This window comes from Phascolarctos cinereus, unplaced genomic scaffold, assembly GCF_003287225.1.
Source record: "Phascolarctos cinereus isolate Bilbo 61053 unplaced genomic scaffold, phaCin_HiC Scaffold_2;HRSCAF=192, whole genome shotgun sequence".
NCBI lineage: Eukaryota > Metazoa > Chordata > Mammalia > Diprotodontia > Phascolarctidae > Phascolarctos > Phascolarctos cinereus.
Genome location: NW_027555625.1, coordinates 231,040,639 through 231,065,471, shown reverse-complemented (window position 1 = coordinate 231,065,471; position 24,833 = coordinate 231,040,639). Strand labels below are relative to the sequence as shown.

At 37.2% G+C, this 24,833-nt stretch overlaps 1 protein-coding gene across 1 annotated transcript in view; it reads right to left on the bottom strand.

Annotated features, from left to right (window-relative positions):
• Positions 1-24,197, bottom strand: part of CSE1L (chromosome segregation 1 like) — a 63,008-nt gene extending 38,811 nt beyond the window's left edge. Inside the window, 3 exon segments of the mRNA XM_020984170.2 lie at positions 670-812; positions 3,318-3,413; positions 24,070-24,197. Coding sequence (XP_020839829.1) covers positions 670-812; positions 3,318-3,402 — 228 coding nt within the window. The 5' untranslated portion in view covers positions 3,403-3,413; positions 24,070-24,197.
• Positions 24,198-24,833: the final 636 nt, after the last annotated feature.

Below are 24,833 nucleotides of genomic sequence, written 5' to 3'. Positions count from 1 at the left end.
TCCTATTGGTTTTAATTTTTACTTACAACTTCACTAATGTGAAAATATGTTTAATGGGTATGTAAACGTAAAGCCTATATCAGATTGTGCGCCATCCTGGGGAGGGCGGGGGGGAGGAAGGAGGAGAAAAATTTTCAACTCAAAAGCATATGGAAGTAATTGTTGATAAATCAAAATAAATTAATAAAAAAAACAGAATAAACAAAAATATTTATTGTTTTGGTTTGGGGTTTTTTTTGGTTGGGCAATGGGGGTTAAATGACTTGCCCAGGGTCACACAGCTATTAAATGTTACATGTCTAAGGTCACATTTGAACTCAGGTCCTCCTGAATGCAGGGCTCATGCTCTATCCACTGCCACCTAGCTGCCCCCCACAAAGATATTTTTAAAAAGCAACATCACTTAATTCAAAGGAGCTAACAGATTCGACATTAATAAAAACGGAGATGAAATCAATATATAAAAGCTTAGCCATTACCAAGAAAGGCAAATTTGTGAAAATTGTTAAAGTAACCAATGAGAAAAAAAGGGCTTTGAAACAGAGCCTTATTCAAAAAAGTTCCTATTTAATTTGTATCAACCAGTATTCTGCAAATAGTGCTTGCAAAGGTCCTATAAAGTTACAGGAGAGATAAAAGTTTTAAAATTCTGTTTACTAAAATACCTACAATTCTCCAGTTCCTCTTGATATAGTTCTTGAATGTTACTGAGGCACACACTTTGATGACATTATCTTGAGACTTCTCCAGCAATGTTAAAAGCAATAATGGGTAATTCTGATTTCCTTCAACAGACTCGAGAAATTTCTCAGCTGTAAAATAATATCATTTTTAGGGAACACCAAACAATCTTACTAAATATCAAAATCTTTTCATTTTAAGTATATGAGAAACATGGAAATGTAAAACTTCAATTTCAAAGTTAAGAATGAACAAATCTAATTAAACCCACCTAGCTGACAACAGATGTTCTTAATATAACTGTGGTATCCCCAAACCTCCAATGTTAAGAACATCACCCCCAGTATTCTAGTTTTCCTTTGTAACTCAAGATAAATCTATTAGGCTCCATTTTTCCTCATGCATAAAATGAAGGGAATGGACCACATGATACGACTACCTGATATGCGTACAATGACTTGCTTTTCTAAATGTACTCTAATACATATTACCTCAGGGCAGCTAAGTGGAGCAGTGGCTAGAACACTGGCCCTGGAGTCAGGAGGACCTGAGTTCAAATCTGGCCTCAGATACAACATTTAGTATCTGTGCGACTCTGGTCAAGTCACTTAACCCCAATTGCCTCACCAGAAGAAAAAAAATATTGTATCACCTCATTTCATCCTTAAAACAACACAACAGGGTAAATATTTTCACCCCAGTTTTACAGATGAAAAAAATAAGGTACAGTAAAGTGAATTTTGGTAAAAATCATAAGCAAGTAAGTTGCAGAAGTGGAATTCAAACATTTGTTGAGTTCTTTCAGTTGTGTCCAACTTTTTGGGGTTTTCTTGACAAAGATACTGGAGTGGTTTACCATTTCCTTCTCCAGCTCATTTTACAGATAAGGAAACTGGGGCAAACAGAGTTAAATGATTTGTCCAGGGTCACACAGCTAATAAATGTCTGTGGCCAGATGTGAACTCAAGAAGATTCTTCTTCCTGACTCCAGGCCTGGCACTCTATCTACTGAGCCACCTGGCTGCCCCTGAACACCTAGTTATATTCTACCTGAGACTAGAATACAGGTCATGATTTTTAGTCCCACATTCTTGCTGCTACCCCATGTTGGCAATCTATGGTCTCTAATGTGCTTTCCAGATATATGCATTTATGACCCATGAATTTACCTAAACCTTTTTTGAATCTGTATCTTTTCACTACAACTGAAGTAAAGAGTTTCTTAATTTTTTTTTGTCATTCTGCAAAGCAATAAATAATTTTTCCTCTCTTGCAAATTTTAGAGTTTTCTCTTTTTATAACATTCCAAGATTTGCTTTGAAAAGTCTGTATTTACCCTTATCTAAAACATTCATGATCTTTTAGAATTGAACCATACATCTCTGCATTCCTTTTTCTAGATTTATGGGTCTCAATCTTTTCAGGGTTTATACCTACAGCAATCTTCCTACTATCCTTACATTCCTCATATGAATCTTCCCCCTCTGCTCATTTAAATATATATTTCTCCAGGTATGATGACAGAAATAGGAAGAATATACCAGGTCAGATCATCCCACTAAGTGCTGGACTCCAAGGTCATATGCCAGTTTTTGATTCTTATAATTACAATTTCAATTATTTCTTTCAGTATACATTACCTTGAACATGCCCACAAAGAAATGACACTTTTTTTTACCCCCTTATACAAACACCAAAAGAGTCAGGACATACATCTCTGTCAGCTTAACATTTTTATCATTCAAGAAGAGTTTAGGAACATTTGAAAATTTGGAGGTTTCACTGTTTATTTTCTCCTCCAAACCAACTTACAAAGATGTTTAGTAAGTTCAGTCCCTGAGAAATATGCTGGATAAGCACCAGTTGACTCATATTCTTTATTTTCTATAAGACAATTCCCTAACTAGGGCAAAATATGTCCTAACAAAACTAATTAGTCTGAAGGACTACATATTGGTCAGAGGTTTTCTGAAAGTCTTAGTATATTGCAGTCATATAAATATTTAACACTTTAAAAAACTACATTTGTCAGGCATGTTCCTCCTTTTAAAAACTACACAGACTTAACTGTTCAGTGATCTTCTATTTCATTATCTATACCAACTAGCCAGTCTACACTTCACGAACTCCCTTATGACAACTTCAAAAGCAAGTTGAAAGAAAAGCGAGTCATATTATTATATCATGTTATATATAAAGGCTTATACTATTTGGACTTTTAACATTTCTAACAGACATTAGATAAATTTAAAAGGAAATATTCAATCACTGTTTTTTAAAAAATTTTGAGCCTTAAGTTAATAGAAATTAATTCTGTGCCTTAGTTTCTCTCTCCCCAAAATGGACAAGTTTCAACCTAGGAATTAAAAAAAAAATCAAGAATGGAGTAAAACACCATTTATAAAGACACAGCTTTAGATTTAAGCTAATACCTTTTCACTTTGAAGATCCTACAAGCAAAAATTAACTACTGAAAATTAAAATTAAAGGCAATAAGCAGACAGGTAAGGCTTCACTCAATAAGTGACTGAAAGAAAAGTCAATATTGTGCTGACATTTGTAAGTGAAGCGGATTGAATTAAGTACTTCTTCATTTGTTCTTCAGGGGAAAAAATTCAGTATATGTAACACTTTACCTGGACGTCTGATAGCAGGATCAGGATCAAGTGTTTTCTTTAAATACTCTGTTAGAGTTTGCAAATTTGCATCACTTAGTTCCATTGTAGCAGAACCTAAAATACAGAAGAGGTTTGAGTAATTAACCAAGTGATTGTGCTATAATGTCACTCATCGGATCATATATTCAGAGCTAGAAGGAATCTTAAAAGTAAAGTCCAAACCCTTCATTTTACAAACTGGGCCCAAAAAGATTAAGTGACTTAAGATACAAAGGGAGAAGTGGCAGATCCATGTTCAAAACCCAATCCTCTGACAAGTCTCCTACACGAGGATACCTCAACATGACATATCCCTGTCGTATATATTAACCTGTTATATGTGGGGTAAAAATTAATTAAGAAAGGCTTCCAGGAGTTGGACTCTAAGGCAAGAATGATTACCTTGACAGATGAAAACAAAAGTATATCAGAATAAGGAAAGGTGTGGGGGGAAAAAAGCAAGAGTAAAGAAAAAGAGACCAAAAAGAAATTTTATTTAAATCCCAAAATACAGAGATAGGCAGAATAAGATGACAGCATGACCATGTGAGACCATGGAGAACTATCAGTAAGGAAATATCATGTGGTAAATAAGCTTTTCGTGTTAGGGGTCAATAACAACAAGACAAAATAATTCTGAGGTTTTTTTCCTAAAAATAACCAGGACATAAATAAACTCATATAAACCATCCATTTCAGCATATTTATCAACAAAACTCAGAAGGAAATGAAAGAGTAATTCCATGCAAAATATCTGCAAAATGAATACAATATAAAAACAACTATGATGTTGCTTATGGAAATAAAGACATACCTAAATAACTGGAGAAATGTTAACTATTCCTAGGTAGGCTGAGTCGATATAATAAAAATTACAACATTAACTAAATTAATTTGCTTATTTAGTGCTGTACCAAACTACCAAAGGATTATTTTATAGGGTTAGGGGAATAAAATCATAAAGAAATCCATCTGAAGGAACAAAAGGTCAAGAATTTCAAAGAAAATAAAGAAAACAAGGGGGAAGAAAGGGAGCCAGATTTCAAACTACACTACAAAGCAGTAATGAACAAAACAATTTGGTACTGTTTAAAAAAATAAGTCGATCACTAAACCATATTAGGTATGAAAAAGCCAAGGTTTCCCACTGCATCCAGGGCCATCTTCAATCATACTGATCTATATCTTGCCACTGGAACATAGATGGCTCCAGAGGAGAAAGTGAAGCTGATAATTACTCAGTACAGCCCTCCCTCACTTAACTCCAATTTACTTGTATGTCATAGCATGTCCCTGATGTCATGGTCCTCTTCAAGAAGGAAGGGATAAACAATAACAACAACATTAAACGTAGAAGCAAAGTAACATAGTAGTATGGTGTTTGATAAACCTAACGACCCAAGCTACTGGGGTAATTATTCACTATTTGACAAAAACTGCTGAGAAAACTGGAAAGCAGTTGGACGGAAACATCTCAAGTCTTACACTACGATATGCTCCAAATGAGTACACACCTTAGACATGAAGGGTGACATCATAAATGAATTACATGAACAAAGAAGAAATTACCTTTCAGATCTATGGATAAATCTTCATAGCAAGTTTCCCTGAGAATAGTCTTATTTGCAAAATTGAATTCAAATAAGAATAATTGCCATTCCTCAAATGAAAAAAGATTTTAAAATATGAACAAAAATTTTTTTTAAAAAAGAAATCCAAGTTATCAATAGCCATAGGAAAGACATGCTCAAATTACTTATAATTAAAGAAATTCTCAGGTTCTATCTCACAAACCAGGTTTACAAAGTTAAGAAAAAAGGAAAATGACAAATGTTGGAGGGGATATAGGAAAATAGGTAGACAAATGTACTGCTAGTGGAGCTGTGAACTGATAACAGTCATTCTAGAAAACAATTTGCAACTATGCTCCCAAAACCACTAGGATAGGCATATACCCTTTGACCCAAGAATACCTCAAAGAGATCAAAGAAGGGAGAAACGGACCTTTTTTTTTTTAAATATTTAGAGCAGTTCTTTTTGTAGTGGCAAAGAACTGGAAACTAAGGAGATACACATCAATTGGTGAAAGGCTGCACAAATTTTAGTATATCAGTGCAACTGAATACTACTTTATTCAATGTACTGTAGAAATTATGAAAGGGATGAGTTCAGAAAACCTGGGAAAACTTGTATGAATTGAGTCATAAAGTCTCTGTAGACAAAATACTCAAAAAGACTTAAAAACTCTGATCAAGCAATGACCAACCATGATTCCAGACGACTAATAATGAACTGTGCTATTAACCTCCTGACAGAGAAATGATGGATTCAAGATGCAAAATAAGACAAAATTTTGGGACATAAAAAATGTGGGAATCTATTTTGTTTATTATGCATATTTGTTACAAGGGTTTTTTCCCTTCTTTTAATGCTTGTGATATGAAAAATAAAATGGAAAAATACATATACAAAAGCTCAACTTTAATGGAGGAATAGTGGCAACAAGGGTAGCTAGGTGGTACAGTGGATAAAGTGCCAGACCTCAAGGCAGGAAGACTCATCTTCCTGAGTTCAAATCTGACCTCAGACACTTCCTAGCTGTGTAACGCTGGTCAAGTCACTTAACCCTATTTGCCTCAGCTTCCTCATCTGTAAAATGAACTGGAGAAGGAAATGGCAAACCACTCCACTGTCTTCTGCAAAAAAACCCCAAATGGGGTCACAGTCAGACATGACTGAAAAGACTCAACAACAACAACAAAGTGGCAAAAAAAAGGTGTATATAGAGATCTTTGAATGACAAGAGATATGACCAAAAAAATTCTTTTTAGAAAAGTTAATCTGTTATGAGATAGTGGCCAGAGAAATAGCCTTGGAGGAAGAAAAGCCTGTGGAGGAAGAAAAGCCTGGGTTCAAGTCCTACCTCCGAGAAATACTGACTACACAAAATGGCTATGTGACTCTAAGAAAATCACTTAAACTCTCCAAATCCTACATAACTCTCAAAGACAGCACATTGCAGAGAAGATAATGAATGACTTGCGTTGCTAGATAGTTTCCTCATCTTTAACTCCCTACACCAACAAAATCGCAGGTTCGTTCTCTATCACTAATATAATGGTGGTATATATGATAGACTGGTTAGTTTGTTTGTCCTTCTTTCTTGAAGAGAGGACCATGACATCAGGGAGGTGATATCACAACTTACAAGTGAATTGGATTTAAGTGAAGGAGGGCTGTGCAAAGTTACCAGCCTCACTTTCTCCTCCACAGCCATCTGGTCCAGTGAAAAATATAGATCAGGACGACCAGAAATGGCCCTGGATGCAGCTGGAGACCTTGGCCTTTTTTATATGACAGACTACAGGGTGAAAGAAAACATGGAGAACCAATTAGGATGCTAATAATCCACCAAAAAATACATAAACTAGGGATGTGGCAGTATTTTGTAAAAGTAAACAAAAAACAAAGCTCTCTGGAAAACAATCTGGAATTATCCTAAAAAATGTTAGTAAACCATATGTACCTTTTACTCCAGGAAGAGAAATATTTATAGCAGAATTATTTTGGTGGTAGCTAAGAACTAGAAGTAAAGATGGTACTCACTGATAGGGAAATGACTGAACAAACTGTTGTGTGTAAATCAACAAGCATTTATTACCATGTGCCAGACATGGTGTTAAAGTACTAAGATTATAAAGAAAGGCAAAAACAATCCTTCCCCATAGGGACCTAGTAGCATTCTAATGAGGGAGACATGTAAATAATAAGGTACATACAATAAATACAGAGCAGATGTAAGGTAATCTCAAATACAAAGGCATTAATAACTAGAGGGACCCAGAAAGGCCTTCTGCAGAAGATGAGACTTGAAGAAAGGTAGGGACACAAAGAGGTAGAGGTAAGGGGCAGAATATTCCAGGTATGGAGGACAGCAAGTACAAAGGCACAGTGATGGCAGATGAGTAGGCAGTTTCAAAAAGTGCAAATATTGGCCAATGTAGTTGAACTGCAGAGAGCAGGAGCAGAATCAAGTATATTAAGGCTCAAATGAACTGGCACAGGGCAGAATAGCAACAAGATAACAATGTATACACTAAACTAAGCATCATAAAGAAAAACTCTGAAAGAATTAAGAACTCTTACACACACAAAGACCTTGATTTCTAGAGAAGAGATGGATTGTATGTGCAGAATGAGTCATTAAATTTCAGGCACAACTAATACAAGACAAATTTATTTTGTTTTGACTATTCTTGTTTGTTACATGACAGCTTCTACTTGGGAAAGCCATTTCAGGGGGAACATGAGAGGTCATAATGATGCAAAAAAAAAAAAAAGAATCAATGAAATATTTTCACAGAACAGAAGAACACAAAACAGAAGGCCCAAAATGGGGCAATGCTGGCACTACCTCATTAAATTTAACATTCAAAAAGAATAGCCACAAAAAGACACAAAAAGAAATCAATGAAAGGACAAATCAATGTTTCTCCAAAGTAGCCCTTCCCAATTCAAGGCACAAAATCTTCCCAGAGTCACCTTAGTTAAATGTTGCCTTTTATATTATCCATTTATGGTGCTTCTAAAAAAACAAAAACAAAAAAACCCCCTCTACCTTCAATAAAGAAACAATATTTTCATTGTACTAGGCTGATTTCATAGATTCTACTTTAGTTACTTTGACTTTAGATATATTCAGTCTTTTTTCTTCTTTTATATACATAATAAAGTGCTTTGGAATCCTTAATGTATTTTATAAGAAAGATATACAATATTCTCTTCTTTCTGATTTCTATTTTCTCATCACTTTTCCCATGCTGAATTTTTAGTGCAATAGCTTTAAAGTTTCCACATTATTAAATTTTTTGTTTTCTATCCTTGCTGTTCTTAGGTGGGTCATTTTATCTCCCATCTCAATGCCTTTGCACAGGATGTACTTACTCCGTACTTACTCCTTACTTCCCGTTCTTAGAAACCTTAATTTCCTTTTCAAATTTCAGCCCTCCTACACGAGGTTGTTCCCAACTCTCCCCAACCCCAGATGTTAGTGCTTCTTAACAAAAACCCCCACCCCAAGAAAATATTCCCATCAGTTCTGCTGTAACACTTGTTTTGAAAACAGAAATTTGGAGAACTTAAGCATTACTCAAATTTCACTCTTGCTTATACACAATTTTGTCCATGAGGGGTAAAGTGCCATATTTATTGTTTATCTTCTGGTGCAGAAGGAACTGTGAACAGTCTGAACTCATACATTTCACTTTCACTGCCACCTTCTGCTATATACCCCCCAGGTCCCAGCACTCTGCCCCTACACCCTGATTTGAGAAAGTTTTTTTGAATGCTGTGCCCCTAACCTCATTGTTCCCATAAGCCCAGTGATTTTTACTGTGTGATTTTTAGAAATGTATATGTTAAGTTATAGATGAAGTGCCTGTACTTTGTTTTTATTTTGTATATACTCAATATGTATACATGTTGTCTACTCTGTAGAATATAAGCTTGTAAGAGTAAGGGCTTTTGCTTTTTGGCTTTGTATCTCTACCACCTAATACAGAATAAGTCCTTAATATTTATTGATTTTCAAAAGTAAAAATGTTCTAACTTCTGAGCTACAAGCCACAGATTTGCTTTTCTCATTGAAATATGTTGATTCCTTTATTCTTATTTCAGATTTTAATTTCTGAATTCTACTAGCATTTTCACAGCAATAAACAGAAGGCTGGCCCTACCATCAAGACCAAAGTCAGAAAACAGGCTGGAAGAATGAGCAAACAAAAAAAGAATTCCATCATAAAAAGTTATCATGGTGACAAGGAAGTTCAAGACATAAACCCAGAAGAAAAGAATGGCTTCAAAACATCTACAAGTAAAGTCTCAAAGAAGAAACAAAGAATAGAATTAGAAAAGAATGAGAGCTATGGAAGATAAAATCAGAGATTTAAAAATTAACTTTGCCCCAAGCAATCAATCTCCCTGAAAACTCGAATGGACCAAAAAGAAGTTAATGACTTCATTAGAGATAATTAAAAATATTAAAGCAAAAATTAAAAAAATTTAAAAATAGAAGAAAATATGAGGTATTTCATAGCAAAAACAACACACCTAGAAAACAGATTGAGGAGAGAAAATAATTAATAATCACTGGACTACCCAAAAGCCAAGACATGAAAAAGGACCTAGATGTCATATTTCAAGAAATCACAAAAGAAAACTGCCCAGAACTCTTAGAATCAGTGGACAAAGTGCAAAAATGAGGGGTTCACTGGTCACCTCCTCAAAGAAACACCAAAATAAAAACTCCCAGAAATATTACAGCCAAAATCTAGAGCTTAAGGGAAGAATTAGTTCTAAACAAAACCAACACTAAGGATGCACAAAAACATTTATAACTCTTTTCTGGGGGCACCATCCTTTTCAATCCTCACCTCCCATGTATTCTTTATCCTCTCCATTTTCTAGTCTTCTTTTTAAGATCATCAAGACTAGAGGCAGCTAGGTGGTGCAGTGGATAGAGTACTGGCCCTGGATTCAGGAGGACCTGAGTTCAAATCCAACCTCAGACACACACAACACTTACTAGCTGTGTGACCCTGGGCAAGTTACTTAACCCCATTAGCCAAAAAAAAAAAAAAGATCATCAACACTTAACAGAATCACTCCAAGGCCTTCTGTCTAGTTAGATTCCTTCTGTGACCTGTAAGGATAACAGGGTTCAAAGGAGACCACATACATCACTTCCCCCAAATCAGTTCTTAAGATCTTAGCTTTCTCAGATACATTTGTATAGTGCCTATTACATACTTGACACTTTGATAATTAATTTATAAATATCATCTCATTTGATCCTCAAAAGAACACTGGGAGGTATTACTGTTAGGAAAAATCATCTCACATAATCACTGTGCACAAGAAGTCTATACAAATAAGTAGTAGAGGCAAATGGAAGGGTCAATACTGAACCTCACTCTCATCTGAAGTGATCAAAGGAAAAAAGAATAAAAATAAACACACACACACACACACACATTTTCTCTCTCTCTCCCTCTCTCTCTCTCAAGAGTTGGGTACACAATTACATTTCACTCAACAGAGACATAAGAGGGAAAGGAGAGAAAGGAAAAGGGGGAATTAAGACGCTAGACCAGGCCTGCAAAATATTTGGCCTGTGGGGCCGCTTATGGCCAGCCAAAGGATTTCAGGCAGTCCTCGAAAAATGTCAAGGATGTTTTTAAAACAGGCCTGCACAATATATGACCTGCGGGCCACTTTGGTGGGCCCCAAGCAGCCTGTGGGCCACATGTTGTGTAGTCCTGGGCTAGATTAAGGGAGGAATTAGTTCTAAACAAAACCAACCCTAAGGATATACAAAAACATTTATAACTCTTTTATGGTGGCAAACATTTGAAAACTGAGGGGATGTTCATCAATTGGGGAATGACTGAACAATTTGTGGTATATAAATGTTATGAGATAACTGCGCTGAAAGAAATGATGAGGATGGTTTCTGAGAAAGCTGAGATCTTATGAACTGATGAAGTGAAGAGAGTAGAACCAGAAGAATAATTTGTACAAAGACAACAATATTACAAAATCAAACAAGTTTGAAAGACCTAGGAACTCTAATGAGCATAAAAACCAACTACAATTCCAAAGACTTATGATGAAATATATTACTCACCTCCTGATGAAGAAGTAAAAGAGTTAGAGTGCAGGATGGGATATACTGTGGGTTTGGTTGGGGGTTGGTTTTTTTTTAGACATAGATAATGTGGAAATTTGTTTTCCTTGACTACATGTTTGTAACAAGGATTTTCAGTGGGGATTAGGAGTAGGGGAGAGAAAGTGTGCTTTTGTTAATTCTTTTAAAAATATTTTTAAGAAAGTTTAAAGGGAATAAAGCTGTGTTGATAAAAGGAGGATCTTCACTGATGAAATCATGAATACATGAAATAATCATATACCCAGATAAGGGTCCCTTGTCCTTCGAGTTATGATTATATTAATACTTACCTTATTATGATATTAATAATACTTTACATTTGTATAGCATTTTTTCCATATTGCTTTCATCTCTATTATCCTCAATTTTATTTTTATCAACAATCCTAAGAAATAGTCAGACACCATGATCAAAACAGGGCAGAACTGTAGAATATAAATGCCATAAAAACTGATCGAGTTTTGGGGTATTTTTTGCCTTTTGGTGAGGCAATTGGAGTTAAGTGACTTGCCCAGGGTCACAGAGCTAATAAGTGCCATGTCTCTGAGGTCACATTTGAACTCAGGTCCTCCTGATTCCAAGGCCAGAGCTCTATCCACTGCACCACCTAGCTGCTCCTCAAGTTCTTTTTAGTGATCAATGACTAGTAAAAACTGATCAAGATCTTTTTAGAGATCAATGACTATAAAATAAGCTTTCATAAACTCTAAAGCATATGGCCATTTATCTTCCAGAAACCATACTCTTTTAACATTCATTTTCATGTCATACATTTTTAGAGCTGAAACAAACCTGAGAAATAGTCCAATCCAGCACCTTCGTTTAACCAATGAGGGCCATGAAGTAGAGAGGAAAAAACAGGACTTAGCTAACGTCACAAAGCCAATACTAGAAAAGATAAAACTAGAACCTAAGTCTACTTCCAGTCAGAATTCTTTCTAACATTACCCTATCAGCAATCTCTCTACATACTTTTTTTCCGGTATCAAAGAATTTGCTTATATTTGATTAAAAACTAGTGTCTCATCAAAAATTTTACAGAATTTTTTGGCAGTGACAAACTAAAACAAGTAGGGACCTGGATTCCATAGAGGTTTTTGCCCTGCCAAAGTGGCTGTAGGCCCAAAAAAGCTTGAGAATCTCTCTTCTGGATCGAGTGAAAAGATTTACTTTTGTAGAATATTTAAATCAAGCCACCAATTAATATGTATTTAAGTGCTAGAGATACCAAGGCAAAAATTAAAATTCTTGTCCTCAAGGGGCTTACTTTCTATTAGAAGAGACAACATATACATATATAAATATATACAAAATAAATACCAGTTAAGTGGGGAGATACATGGAACTAGCAATTGGAAAAATCAGGAAAGTTTTCATGTAGAATGTGGTACTTGAGCAAAGCCTCGAAGGTAATGAAACCAAGAGGTGGAAGTAAAAGTGCATTCCAGGCATGGAAGACCACTAGCATAATGGTATGTAGATAGGAGATGGAATGTTAGGTGTGAGGAACAGAAAGGAATTCAGTTTAATTGAATCGTAGAATGAGAGGAAGAGAAAGGTAAGTTGGGGACTGTCTGTGAAGGGCTTTAAATGCCAGAGGAATTTGTATTTGATCCCAGAAGCAAAAGGGAGTCATTGGAGTTTATTAAGTGGGAAAGTAACAAGGTCAGATGTATGCCACCTTAGGAATTTCCCTTCAGTGGCTATATGGAGAATGGATAGGAAGAGAGACCTGAGGCAGGGAAAACAATCAGAAGGCTATCATCACAGGCTAGGAAAGAGTGATTAGGATCAAAACTATTCAAAGGGTGATTGAGTGAGCAGTGATAAAAGTATAGAAGCAAGAGATGTGGAGGTCAAAATGAAGAAAACTGGCAAATAACTATCTACATGGGGTGAAAGAAAATGGGAAGTCCAGGATAATACTGAGTTTGTGACTGTGGAAGACTCTAAGAATGGCGATGCCTCTACACCATTGCCAAGAAACTTCCTGTGCTTCAGGTTGGCAGTTTAGTTTTTAGCAATCTAATTTCACAAACCATGCAGCATCAAATCAGTGTGGGAGGAACTGCCTAAGACTGTGGAAGGAAAAAACAAAGGCTTTAGGCATTGTTATGTGAAACCAACCATACAAGAATTTCATAGAAGGGAACTTGACAGATTTCTGGGAGGTGAAACTTCCTGGCTTTATGATGTTGAAATCTGAGGGAAAGGGGGTGGAAAATCATCTCCAATTACCCTCTCATCTGGTCCTATGAATGGACCCTTAAAAGGACCACCGTGAGAGAAGACAGGGTTAGATAGAGGTGCTAGAAAACTGTTCTTGGATCTGCTCTTCTGTTTGATACATCTAGCTACTAGTCTCATTATATTTGTCTCTGAATTCAGAGGAGCACAGGAAGACTTATATGAACTGATGCAGAGGGAATTAAGCAGAATCAGGAAACCAATATACACAAAACTACAAAAATGGAAAAAACAACAAAAACAAACTGAACACAATAATTATAATGACCAAACCAGTCCATAAAAACTAGATGAGAAAATGTTACCTCCCTCTCTTTTCAGTGGTGAGGGAATATGGGTATAGAATACTGCCTATACTGTTAGATTTGGTTCACATATTAGTTTTGCTGAAATGCTTTTTCTCCCCTTCTCTTTTTGTTACAAGTGATAGCTCACTGGGTAGGGAAAGGGGAGATATATATGAAAATAAAAACAATGTATAATCAATAGGTATCAGTAAAAATAAAACATTTTAAAGAAAAAGAATTTCCAAAAATGCTCTAGGATGATCCTTAAAAGGAGCAATAAAATGGGCTTTAATTTCTGTTTTTAAAATAATTCTTATTTGGGGCAGCTAAGTGGCACAGTGGATAGAGCACCGGACCCCATTCAAATCTGGCCTCAGATCAGACAGTTGAGACTTACTTAGCTGTGTGACACTGGACAAGTCACTTACCCCCAACTGCCTAAAAAATAAATAAATAAAAATAATTCTTATGTGTTTAACACTACAAGTTATACCTAATACACTTGAGATATCGCACCACAAAAAAGACTGCCCTCTAGACAGTTTAATCTAATTATGATTAAATGGGATAACCTATGTAAAGGTAGTTTGAAAAGTCTTAAGGCACTATACAATATACAAACATAATGAATATTTATGACACTTCAAATCAGAAACATTTTTAATCTCCTACCAATCTTAGGTTTAAAGAAAGAGTAGAACCAGAAAAATAGAATAACGAAATTCATCTAGAAGAATAAAAGTTTAAGAATTTCAAGGTAAATAATGAAATCAATAAATAATCAATAAATATTTATGAATCACCTACTAAGTATAGGGCACTATGTTAAGTCTAGAAAAAAGTAGAATGAAAGAAAGCCTAATACCAGATCTCAACAACATTTCAAAGCAGTGATAATAGAAGCAATTTGGTACTGGTTAAAGAGTAGAGAAGTCTACACTGGAACAGTTTAGTTACACAAGAAATAAGAAGCAAACAAACATAGTGACTGTTTGATAAACCCAAAGACTCCAACTACTGGGGCAAGAACTCACAATTGAACAAAAACTGCTAGGAAAACTGTAAAGTAATGGGAAAGAAATGACTTTTAGACTAATATCTCACATTATATAAACCAAGATTAACCTCCTTTTTTTTTAAATTTTTTTTTTTTAGGCTATTGGGGTTAAGTCACTTGCCTAAGGTCACACAGTTAGTAAGTGCCAAGTGTTTGGTCTGAGGCCGCATTTGAACTCAGGTCCTCCTGACTTCAGGGCCGGTGCTCTATCCACTGTGCCACCTAGCTGCCCCCAAGATTAACTTCCAAATGCACATATGACTTAGATATAAAAAAAATTAAATCATAAACAATTAGAGGAACAAGGAAGGAAAACACTTATCATATTTACAGATAGAATTCATGACCAAATGAGAATCACAGAAAATAAAATGGCCAATTTTGATTACCTAAAATTGAAAAGAGCTTGCACGAACAAAATTAATACAGTTAGAATTAGAAAAGAAACCATTAACTGAGAAAAATCTTTACCATAGGATTATCTGTCAGTCAACAAGAATTAATTAAGATTTACTGTGTGCCAGGCACTGTACTAAATGTTGGAAACACAGATATAAGCAAAAAGAAAGGCAGTCCCTTTCCTCAAGGAGCTTACATTCTAACAGGAAATGCTGAAAGGAAGGCAAAGGCATAAAAGGAAGCTGAAAGGAGTTGCGGGAGACCTGACATCTAAGATATCTGAGTCAAAAATATAAGAATAATTATCATTACCCAACAGATAAACAGTCAAAGGCCAGGAACCCACATTCTCAAAAGAATTAAGCTATCAACAATCATATTAAAAAAACGCTTCAAATCACTGATAATTAGAGAAATGAAAATTAAAATAACTGAGGTTCCAGCTTCCAACCATCAGATTGGCAAAAAAAAAAAAAACACAAAAAAGAAAAATGACAATTTTTGAAGAGGCTGAGAAAAAAATAAACACAATAATCCAAAGTTGACAAACTGTGAATTGATCCAGCCACTCTGGAAAGTAATTTGGAACTTTACACCAAAATTTACTGAACTACGTCCTTTGACCCAACAATAACACTACTGGGCATAAAGCCCCAAAGAGTTCAAAGGGGTAAAGGTCCATTTACACAAAAATGCTTATAGCAGTTCTTTTTGTAGTTGCAAAGAAATCTAAAGAAATGAACATCAATAGGGGAACAGATGAACAAATTATGGTATATGAATGTAATGGAATATTACTGTTCCATAAGAAATTATGAAAGTGACAATTTCAGACAAACCTGGAAAGACTTGTATAAACGGATGGAGAGTGGCCATGAGCAGAAAAAGGAAAACAATTTATACGGTAATAAAACATTGTAGGGGGCAGCTAGGTGGCGCAGTGGACAGAGCACTGTCAGGAGTTCAAATTGGGCCTCAGACCAAACACTTGATACTGTGTGACCCTGGGCAAGTCACTTAACCCCAACTGCCTAATTTAAAAAAAAAATTAAAACAACTTTGAGGTACCACCCCACACCTATCAGATTGGCTAATATGACAGAAAAGGAAAATTATAAATGTTGGAGAAGATATGGGAAAATTGGGACACTAATGGATTGCTGGTGGAGTTGTGACTGATCCAACCACTCTGCAGAGCAATCTGGAACTGTGCCCAAAGAGCAATCAAACTGTGCATACCCTTTGGTCCAGCAATACTACTACTAAGTCTGTATTCCAAAAAGATTATAAAAAAAGGGGGAAAAGACCTACACGTACAAAATTTTACAGCAGCTCTTTTTACTGTGGCAAAGAATGGAAAATGCGGGACTGTACATAAATCGCAGAATGGCTGAACAAGTTGTGGTATATGAATGTAATGGAATAGGATTGTGCTATAAGAAATGATGAGCAGGCAGATATAAGAAAAACATGGAAAGATTTACATAAACTGATTCTGAGTGCAGTGAGCAGAACCAGGAGAACACTGTACACAGTAACACTGCAATGATCAATTAAAATTCACTTAACTCTTCTCAGCAACAGAATGATCGAAGACAACTCCAAAAGACTCATTATGGAAAATACTATCCACATTCAGAGAAAGAACTGATGGAGTCTGAATGCAGATTGAAGCACACTATTTTCACTTTATTTTTTTGTTATTTTTTCCTTTTGTTCTGTTTCTCCTTTTACAACATGACTAATACAGAAATATGTTTTACGTGAGTGCACATATATAATCTACATCAAATTCCTTACTGTCTCAGGGAGCAGGTAGGCAAAATAAAGAGGGAGAAAAATTTGGAACTGAAAATCTTATAAAAAATGAACGTTAAAAATTGTCTTTACATGTAATTGGAAAAAATAAAATACTATTTAAAAAATAACATGATGAATTTGCTGTATCACACTTAAAAGAAGAATGGGCATATGGTGCTTATTCTTAGTGCTTTTTTTGTTTTTTTTTTTCTTTTTTACTGTTTTGTATGTGGAAATATACATCTTATTTTGCATTTGATAAACTGAGGATAAAATAAAGAGAAATAACAACAGAACAATACAAACTAAATGTGGAGAAATTCTAATTACAGTGACCTCAAAGAAAAATCTGAGAAGGCACCTCACCCCACTTCTCTTTGCAGAAGTGAAGGGATATAGTATGAAACACTGTATGTGGCACACCTTTTCAAAACTTTTCTAATTTTGCTAAACAGTCATCCCCCCCTTTTTTAATTGTAAAAGATGGCTCTCTCCACAGGGAGGAGGGTTACAGTGAGAAAAATGTGATTTAAAACCAAAATATATCAATAAAAATTTTTTTTTAAAAAGTCAGTCATAAAATACCCACTTTGACCTAGAGATCTCAATGACCAAGAATGTCAAAGATAGGAAGATCCCATATATACCAAAATATTTACAGCAGCGCTTTTTGTAGTAGCAAAAAAATAGAAACAAAGGAAATGCCCACAGATTGGGGAAATGGATAAACAAATTATAATACATAAATGTAAAAGAATATGAAAATACAGAGGTATAAGAATTTATGTGAAATGATGCAAAGTTAAATAAGCACAACTGCATATAATTGCAACAATGTAAATGAAAAGGAAAAAAACTAAAACGAAAGCTATCTAATTATAACGTCCAACCCAAGTCCCAGAGAAATGAGAAAATGTATTTCCCTCCCTTTACTGGGAAGACGGTTGGTGGTTTTTTTCCCCCTATCTTTTTTGTTCTTTGTTACCAGGGATACTTTTCTTAGAAGGACAGGGGGAAGGGATATTTGGAAATAGGAGTAAAAATATCAATAAAATTGTATTAAAAAGAAACAAAAGATTTAGTAACACCATGCTTTCCCCACACATTGAACTTCTCAGGAAAGTACTGAAGTCAGGTCAAATCCATCAATGACTCATTTGATTTTGAGCCTGTAGGTACAAAGGGTACTAGATTCCCTGAAGTTTCCAGGAGGTGAGAGATCAGAAGTACTTGCTCAGGGCAGCTAGGTGGCACAATGGATAGAGCACCTGCCCTGAAGTCAAGAGGACCCGAGTTCAAATCCAGCTTCAGACCAAGCACTTGACACTTACTAGCTGTGTGACCCTGGGCAAGTCACTTAACCCCAACTGCCTTAAAAAAAAAAGTATTTGCTCCAAGTGCAGTATCTTACAGGCATGCCCAATCCCCGCCATCTTGGGATGAAGCTACAGGCACCAAATATGTGTTCAGATCTCAATACCAGGCATTCATTGGGCCCGGAAAGGTATATGGGCATCTGTTGATTCCATTCACCTGCCAACTACAATCTCCAGCTTTCTACTGTTTGGAGCAACAAAGGCATAGAATCAACTCCACAACTTCAGGACAACATTGTGTTCAATCAACATAAGTTCTTTCCTATCCTACAGATGGAAAACTTCCACTTCAGGCTCCCCTTACCTTATTTGGGTTGATGGCTTCCAACACAAAAATCCTTCCTCCCTGCTACATACATATCCATCCCAGTCCTACTCCTTTTCCTTGTCCTTCTGTTTCATAGTGCCTTTTATCATTAACAAACTCCATCACAGATCTCTCCATCTCACATTCTTACAGTGACCACAGAAACTTGGCTCCTTCCAAAAGATAATGTATCCCTGGCTATACTCAGTACTTAATATTCCTCTTATGCCCCACAACACAAAAGAGGAATATAGGCATACCACTTTCTTTCTTCTCACTGCTATTTCTATGCCTTTTCTTTCCCGTCAAAAACTTGTTTTCCTTTGACTTTCACCCCATCCATCTATATTATATAGTTCAGGTTCTTGTACAGTCTCAAGTTCAGTACCAAGCTCAAAGTCTTCCTCTCCATCCCAACCCTTATCCAAATACTCTGGAACTTCAATATATAAATTGTCCCCTCAAACATCCTGGCTACCTAGTAAATCAATGCCCCCAAATCTAATGACCTCTAACTTAACTCTACTTCAGCCATTCAAAGAGATGGTCACACCTTAGATTTACCTATCACATGTAACTATACTACATTTAGTATCTCAAACTCTGAAATTCCTTTCTGTCCATTACTGTCTATCTTTCCATCTGTCTCTACATCACTCCACCCAAACATATTTCTTATCTTATTATAGTATAGTGTCTTTAGTCACTCCCTATTTCCTTGTTTTCCCAATATATCACCCCTGCACTAGCCTCACTTTCCTTCTTTTACAGTCAGGTTTGACCCTATCATTAACCTATTCAAATTGACACTAACCTCCACCTAACGACACTTTTGTGCCTTGCCAAAGCCCAACTTTTGATTGTATTCCCAAAGCTCAATTTCTTTGTACCCACTCAAGAACACCATTATATAATCATTCCAACTAGGTCCATTACATATTAAAGTTCTCTGATCTCAACTGAGCCAACACTGCTGCATGGCAGTCCTTTTATTCTTCCCTAATTCTCTATCACACCACCTGAAATGGTGTTCCTATGCTCCTCCCCTTCAAAAGAAGAGTTCTCATTCTACTTTACCGAAAAAATTATAACTATCCTTTCTCCTCTGCACTGCATCTTAATACATGACTGCAGAAAGTCCTATTCTTATTCCTTCTGCTCTGTCTTTGAGGAAAATACAGCCATTATCTTTGCCAAGACACAAACCTTCTACTTTTTCCTCGGGATGTCATCCTTCTGGTCTCTGGTTCCTGGACTAGTACCCTTAACCATTTTTTCATCTTCCATCATCTTCCAGTTTTCCTTATCCAATTCAGTCCCCACTTCTTAAAAACAGCAAACAGAATGTTTCACTTTTATCTTTGTATCTACAGCATATAAGCTTTTGAAATTAAATGTTGAATTAAATGACAGTGTCCATCTTTGAAAAAACTTTACTTGACTGCCACTTCTTAAATTGTCCTGTATCCCTCCTCCCTTTCACAGCTAAACTTATACAAAAAGTCACCTACATTTACTTTCTCCCATTTCCTCACCTCTTTTCAATGCCTTCCAACCTGGCTTTTGAACTTTACTGAAATCCCTATCTTGGGGCAGCTAGATGGCGCAGTGGATAGAGTACTGGCCCTGAAGTCAGGAGGACCTGAGTTCAAATTCGGCCTCAGACCAAACACTTGACACTTACTAGCTGTGTGACCCTGGGCAAGTCACTTAACCCCAACTGCCTAAATAAATAAATAAAATGAAATCCCTATCTTAAAAGTCTTCAAGAATCACTAACTGATGAATCCAATGGCTATTTCTCAAGTCTCCATCCCATTGGACTTCTTAGCAGCCACAGACACTGCCAATTACTCCTCTTCTATATATAGTCCTCTGTTGGCTTTTGTGATACTACTACTGTCCATTGGTTTTCATCCTATCAATTTGACTGCTCTTAGTGTCCTTGGCTAGATCATTATAAACTCTTCCTAAGCATGAACATCCCCCAAGACTGTCCTGAGCCCTCTTCTCTACATTCTCTCAGGTGATTCAACAGCTCCCATGGGTTCAGTTATCTCTATGCACATGACTCTCAAATCTTTATCTCCACCCTTTTTTATATCTCCTGATATCTCACACTGCTAATCAATTATTAGATTTCACCAACTACATGTCCCATCAGAATCTCAATATCGACATGAACTCTGTTGAGTGTAGCAACATTCATATTCCCAGACACCCAGGATGACAACCTCAAAATTACCCCTTTTTTCTCTCTCCCTTACCCCCCCAATACCCAATCAGCTGCTAAGTTTTGTGGATTCCGCCTCCTCAACAAATATCTTTCCTATACCTTCCATTCTCTCTATTAACTTATTCTCTCTATTTACCCTAGCTCAGGCCCTCATCAGCTCTCCTTTGAACTATTACAGAAGTCTCCTAACTGGTCTCCACAGTTCATCTCACCCTTCTCCAATCCATTCGCCACAGAGTTACCACATCAACATTTCTAAGACACAAGTCTGATCAAAAACCTCCAGTACCTCTCCTATTTATTGCCTTTAGGATAAAAAAATTCAACTAGCTTTCAAACTCCTCCACAATTTAATTCCCATCTATCATTCCAGACTTAACTATTATTTGTCTCTATCCCAGCCAATATAGTCTACTTAGTTGTTTCCCAAACTCAAATTCTGTGATCCATGCTGAAAACACTCACTCTTTTACCTCCACATCTCAGAACTCGTCTTCTCTCAAGACTCGGCTTAGAGGTAGAGTACAGAAAGCACTCAGGTGAGTTTTCCTAATATTTCCCTCCAAACAACTTTAAATTATGTCTCAAATATAATTCTGGAGTGGTAGAATCAACAAAAGGTCAGCAACATATTCTTCCAGTCCAAAACAACACAGGAGATAGGAAAGAGAGATCTGTGACATAAGTTAGGATATGGGGGGAAAAAAAGGATAGGTGAGAATGAGGGCTGCCCTGAGATGAGGAAGAATGGGGGAAATTATCTCTTAAAAGCAAGCAAGGAAAAGTTTTTACAGTGGAGGGGGAAATGCTGAGGGGATGGGCAACGCTTTTACCACACTCATATCTAAACTGGTTCAAAGATGGAAAATATATATACATACTCAATTGGTAACAAAATATATCTTACCCAACATGCAAGTAGTATGAGACGGGGATCAGAAGCAAAGCAGACTTAAGAGGAGGGACAAAACAAAAAAGAGAGAAAGAAAGATAAACAGAAGAAAATAGGATAGAGGGAAATGCAGTTAGTAATAACGGTCAATGTGAATGAGATGAACTCACCCATAAAACAGAAGCAGATAGCAGAATGGATTAGAAACCAGAATCTAACATAATGTTGCTTACAAGAAACACACTTCAAACTGAGAGATACACACAGTTAAAATAATGGGCTAGAACACAACTTATTATACTTCAGCTGAAGTAAAAAAGGCAGGGATAGCAATCATGATCTCAGACAAAGCAAAAGTAAAAATAGACCTAATTAAAAAGGATAAACAGGGAAACTTCACTAAAAGAGAACCATACATATCAATACTAAACATAAATCAACCAAATGGCATAGCATCCAAATTCTTGAAGGAAAAGTTAAATAAACCACAGGAAGAAACAGTAAAACTATAATAGCTGGGAACCTCAACTTTCCCCTCTCAGAGCTACATAAACTAAATAAAAAAGTCAAGGAAATGAATAGAATCTTAGAAAAGTTAGACACGATAGATCTCTGTAGAAAACTGAATGGGAATAGAAAGGAGCATACCTTTTTTTCAGCTGTACATGGCATCTTCACAAAAACTGATTGTGTAGTAGGGCATAAAAACCTCACAACCAAATACAGAAAAACAGAAATATTAAATGTACCCATTTCAGACCACAATGCAATAAAAAACTGCATTTAATTAAAAAAAAACTTAGCTCACATGCCAACTCCTCTGTGAAACCTTTCTCGATTTGCCCATACACAATTGGTAGTGCCCTCTCCCACCTCATATTATATGTATTTTTATCTATGTACATTTTGTATCTTCTTGGAAGCAAAGTGGTTTTTTGGTATTCCTAACACAGTGCCCTGCACATTGTGCTTAAATACTTGTTGAATTGAAACTCCCAACAACACACATTAGTGCTAGTAAATTAAATCTTCTCCCCCCCATCCAAGGAAATTCCAACATTTTCCTGTTGGATTATTGTTTGGAACCTCTAACTCCCCAAATTAAAAAAAAATTTAGATTAAAAATTTTTTTAAGAACCAGTAAATCATAAAGCAGAAGGAAAAAAGAAATTTAATATTGAGATTGTTGAAAAGAATGGTCTATTGTCTACTTCTTTTCTCCTGTAAATTTGCACTTCAATGGATGATTCCAATTTCAGACTCTTGAAATACGAAAAAGGATCCCCCAAAATAAAGACTTATGATAACGACAACGGTTAATCTTAATGTAACCACTACTTTCAGCAGTCTACCACTCCCAAAGCCTTAAAGACTTTTAGGTGCTCCTATATCCAAAGAGGCCGCTCTAACTTGCAAAGAAGGGATTTCCCCATGACATAAAGATTCCCCATTAGTCGATTTATCTATATACCTTTCTATCCCCAAAGGATGCCGACAGAGCAGTAACTTGGAAGGAAGATAGGTGTTATTCCCCTGGATTGGGGGTGGGGGAAGGAGAAGGAAAAGGAGAAAAAGAAAGAAGGCAATACGGAAAAATTTAGGAGTGAAAACGGTGTAAAAGAAAGGGCCCTGGTCATTAGGAAGGTAGCCGACAACAGCAACCACCCCGAAAAAGAAAAAATAAGCTCTGTCCCTTCCTCCCCATCCCCTGTATTTAAAGCATAGAGGAAAAAAAGATGCCAAGGGAAAAGAGAAATATCTATGTGCCTCCTGGAGGCGATACGGTAGTCATGCCTCACCCCAAAGTCCCCACCAAATTTAATGATGAGAATTCCCGGTAACAGCTAAAAGATAACAATCTCATCGTAAATGGAGGGGAAAAAAAGGAGGTACCCGCGGCCGAGCCCCAGATGGAGAAGAGTAAACCTAACAGGCATTACCGGGGAAAGGCGAGTTCCTCACGCTGAGGGATTCCCTCTCCACCTTAACCTGCGGGAGTGAGATAGACGTGAGCTGAGAGCCAATCAGCAACCGACTGCCCTTGCAGCAAAGAACCACCTCAGCCAATGAACGAGGCGACAGGGGAAAAGGGCGGGCGTCCCGTGGCGATCACGCTAGGCCGAGTCTCAGCTTTCCCTGGCCCCCACAGGCCCAGCGTCCAGCCCGTCTTGGCCTAAGGGCGAGGGCGCCACGGGAACAGGGGCAGCAGCTCCCGCGGAAGTGGACGAGGGTAGGAAGAGATCACGGACGGAGGAATCTGTGAGTAGGGCGACCCCACCATCCGCCTTCACCTCACCACAGCGCGGCGCGGCCCCCAGTTCCCGGCGGCCAGAGCAGGGCCCCCAAGGGGAATGACGGGAAGGTCAGCTAGCCGGACCCAACCCAGCCCCGCTCCGCTCCTTACCTCTTCGTAATACGGGAAAGGAGAAGAGGATGCTTGGCTTTATACAGTACCCAGCTATGCCGCTCCAGCTGCGGCACCGCCTCACATTCAAACCCCGGCAAAATGGCGCGGTGGCGCGGCGGGGACCAGTGCGCAGGCGCTGGGGCGTCCAGAAAGGGGGCGGGCTCCAGAACGACACTGATGCTGCCCACGAACGGCCCAGCCAATCCGCTGCCCGAAACGTGGACCTGGCTCCTCCCATTCACCCAATGGTTGGCGCTCCCCTTCCCCCTCCCGGTATCCTCCGGAATTATAGAATTTCACGGTGTAAATGCTAGAATGCTTTTGAATAGGTAGACCATTGGGGTTTAGAGGTTATTTAGTCCAAGTACCTCATTCTTACAGTTGAAGGAAATTTAGCCAGTATCGGTGGCCGAGCCAGGATTAAAACCCAGGCCTTCTCATTCCAAATACAGCGTTATTTCTATTATGCCACGCCGTGTCCCCATTGTTGTATGAAAAACACTTTGTAGGTCCTAAAGCGCTTTGCAAATCTTGCCTGCAATTATAGAATCACAGATAAAGAGCCAAAGGGACTTGGAAAGCCCACTACCCCGACTCTCATTTACAAATGCCACAAATAAGGCCTAGGGAGTCTGGGAGTCGTCCAAGGTCACCCAAGTAGCAAAGGTCAGAAATACTAGTTGAACCTAGGTTCTCTGACTCCAGAGCCAGGTACTATTTCTATTGTTCAGTGATACCTTAAAAAAAAAGTTTTACTCTGT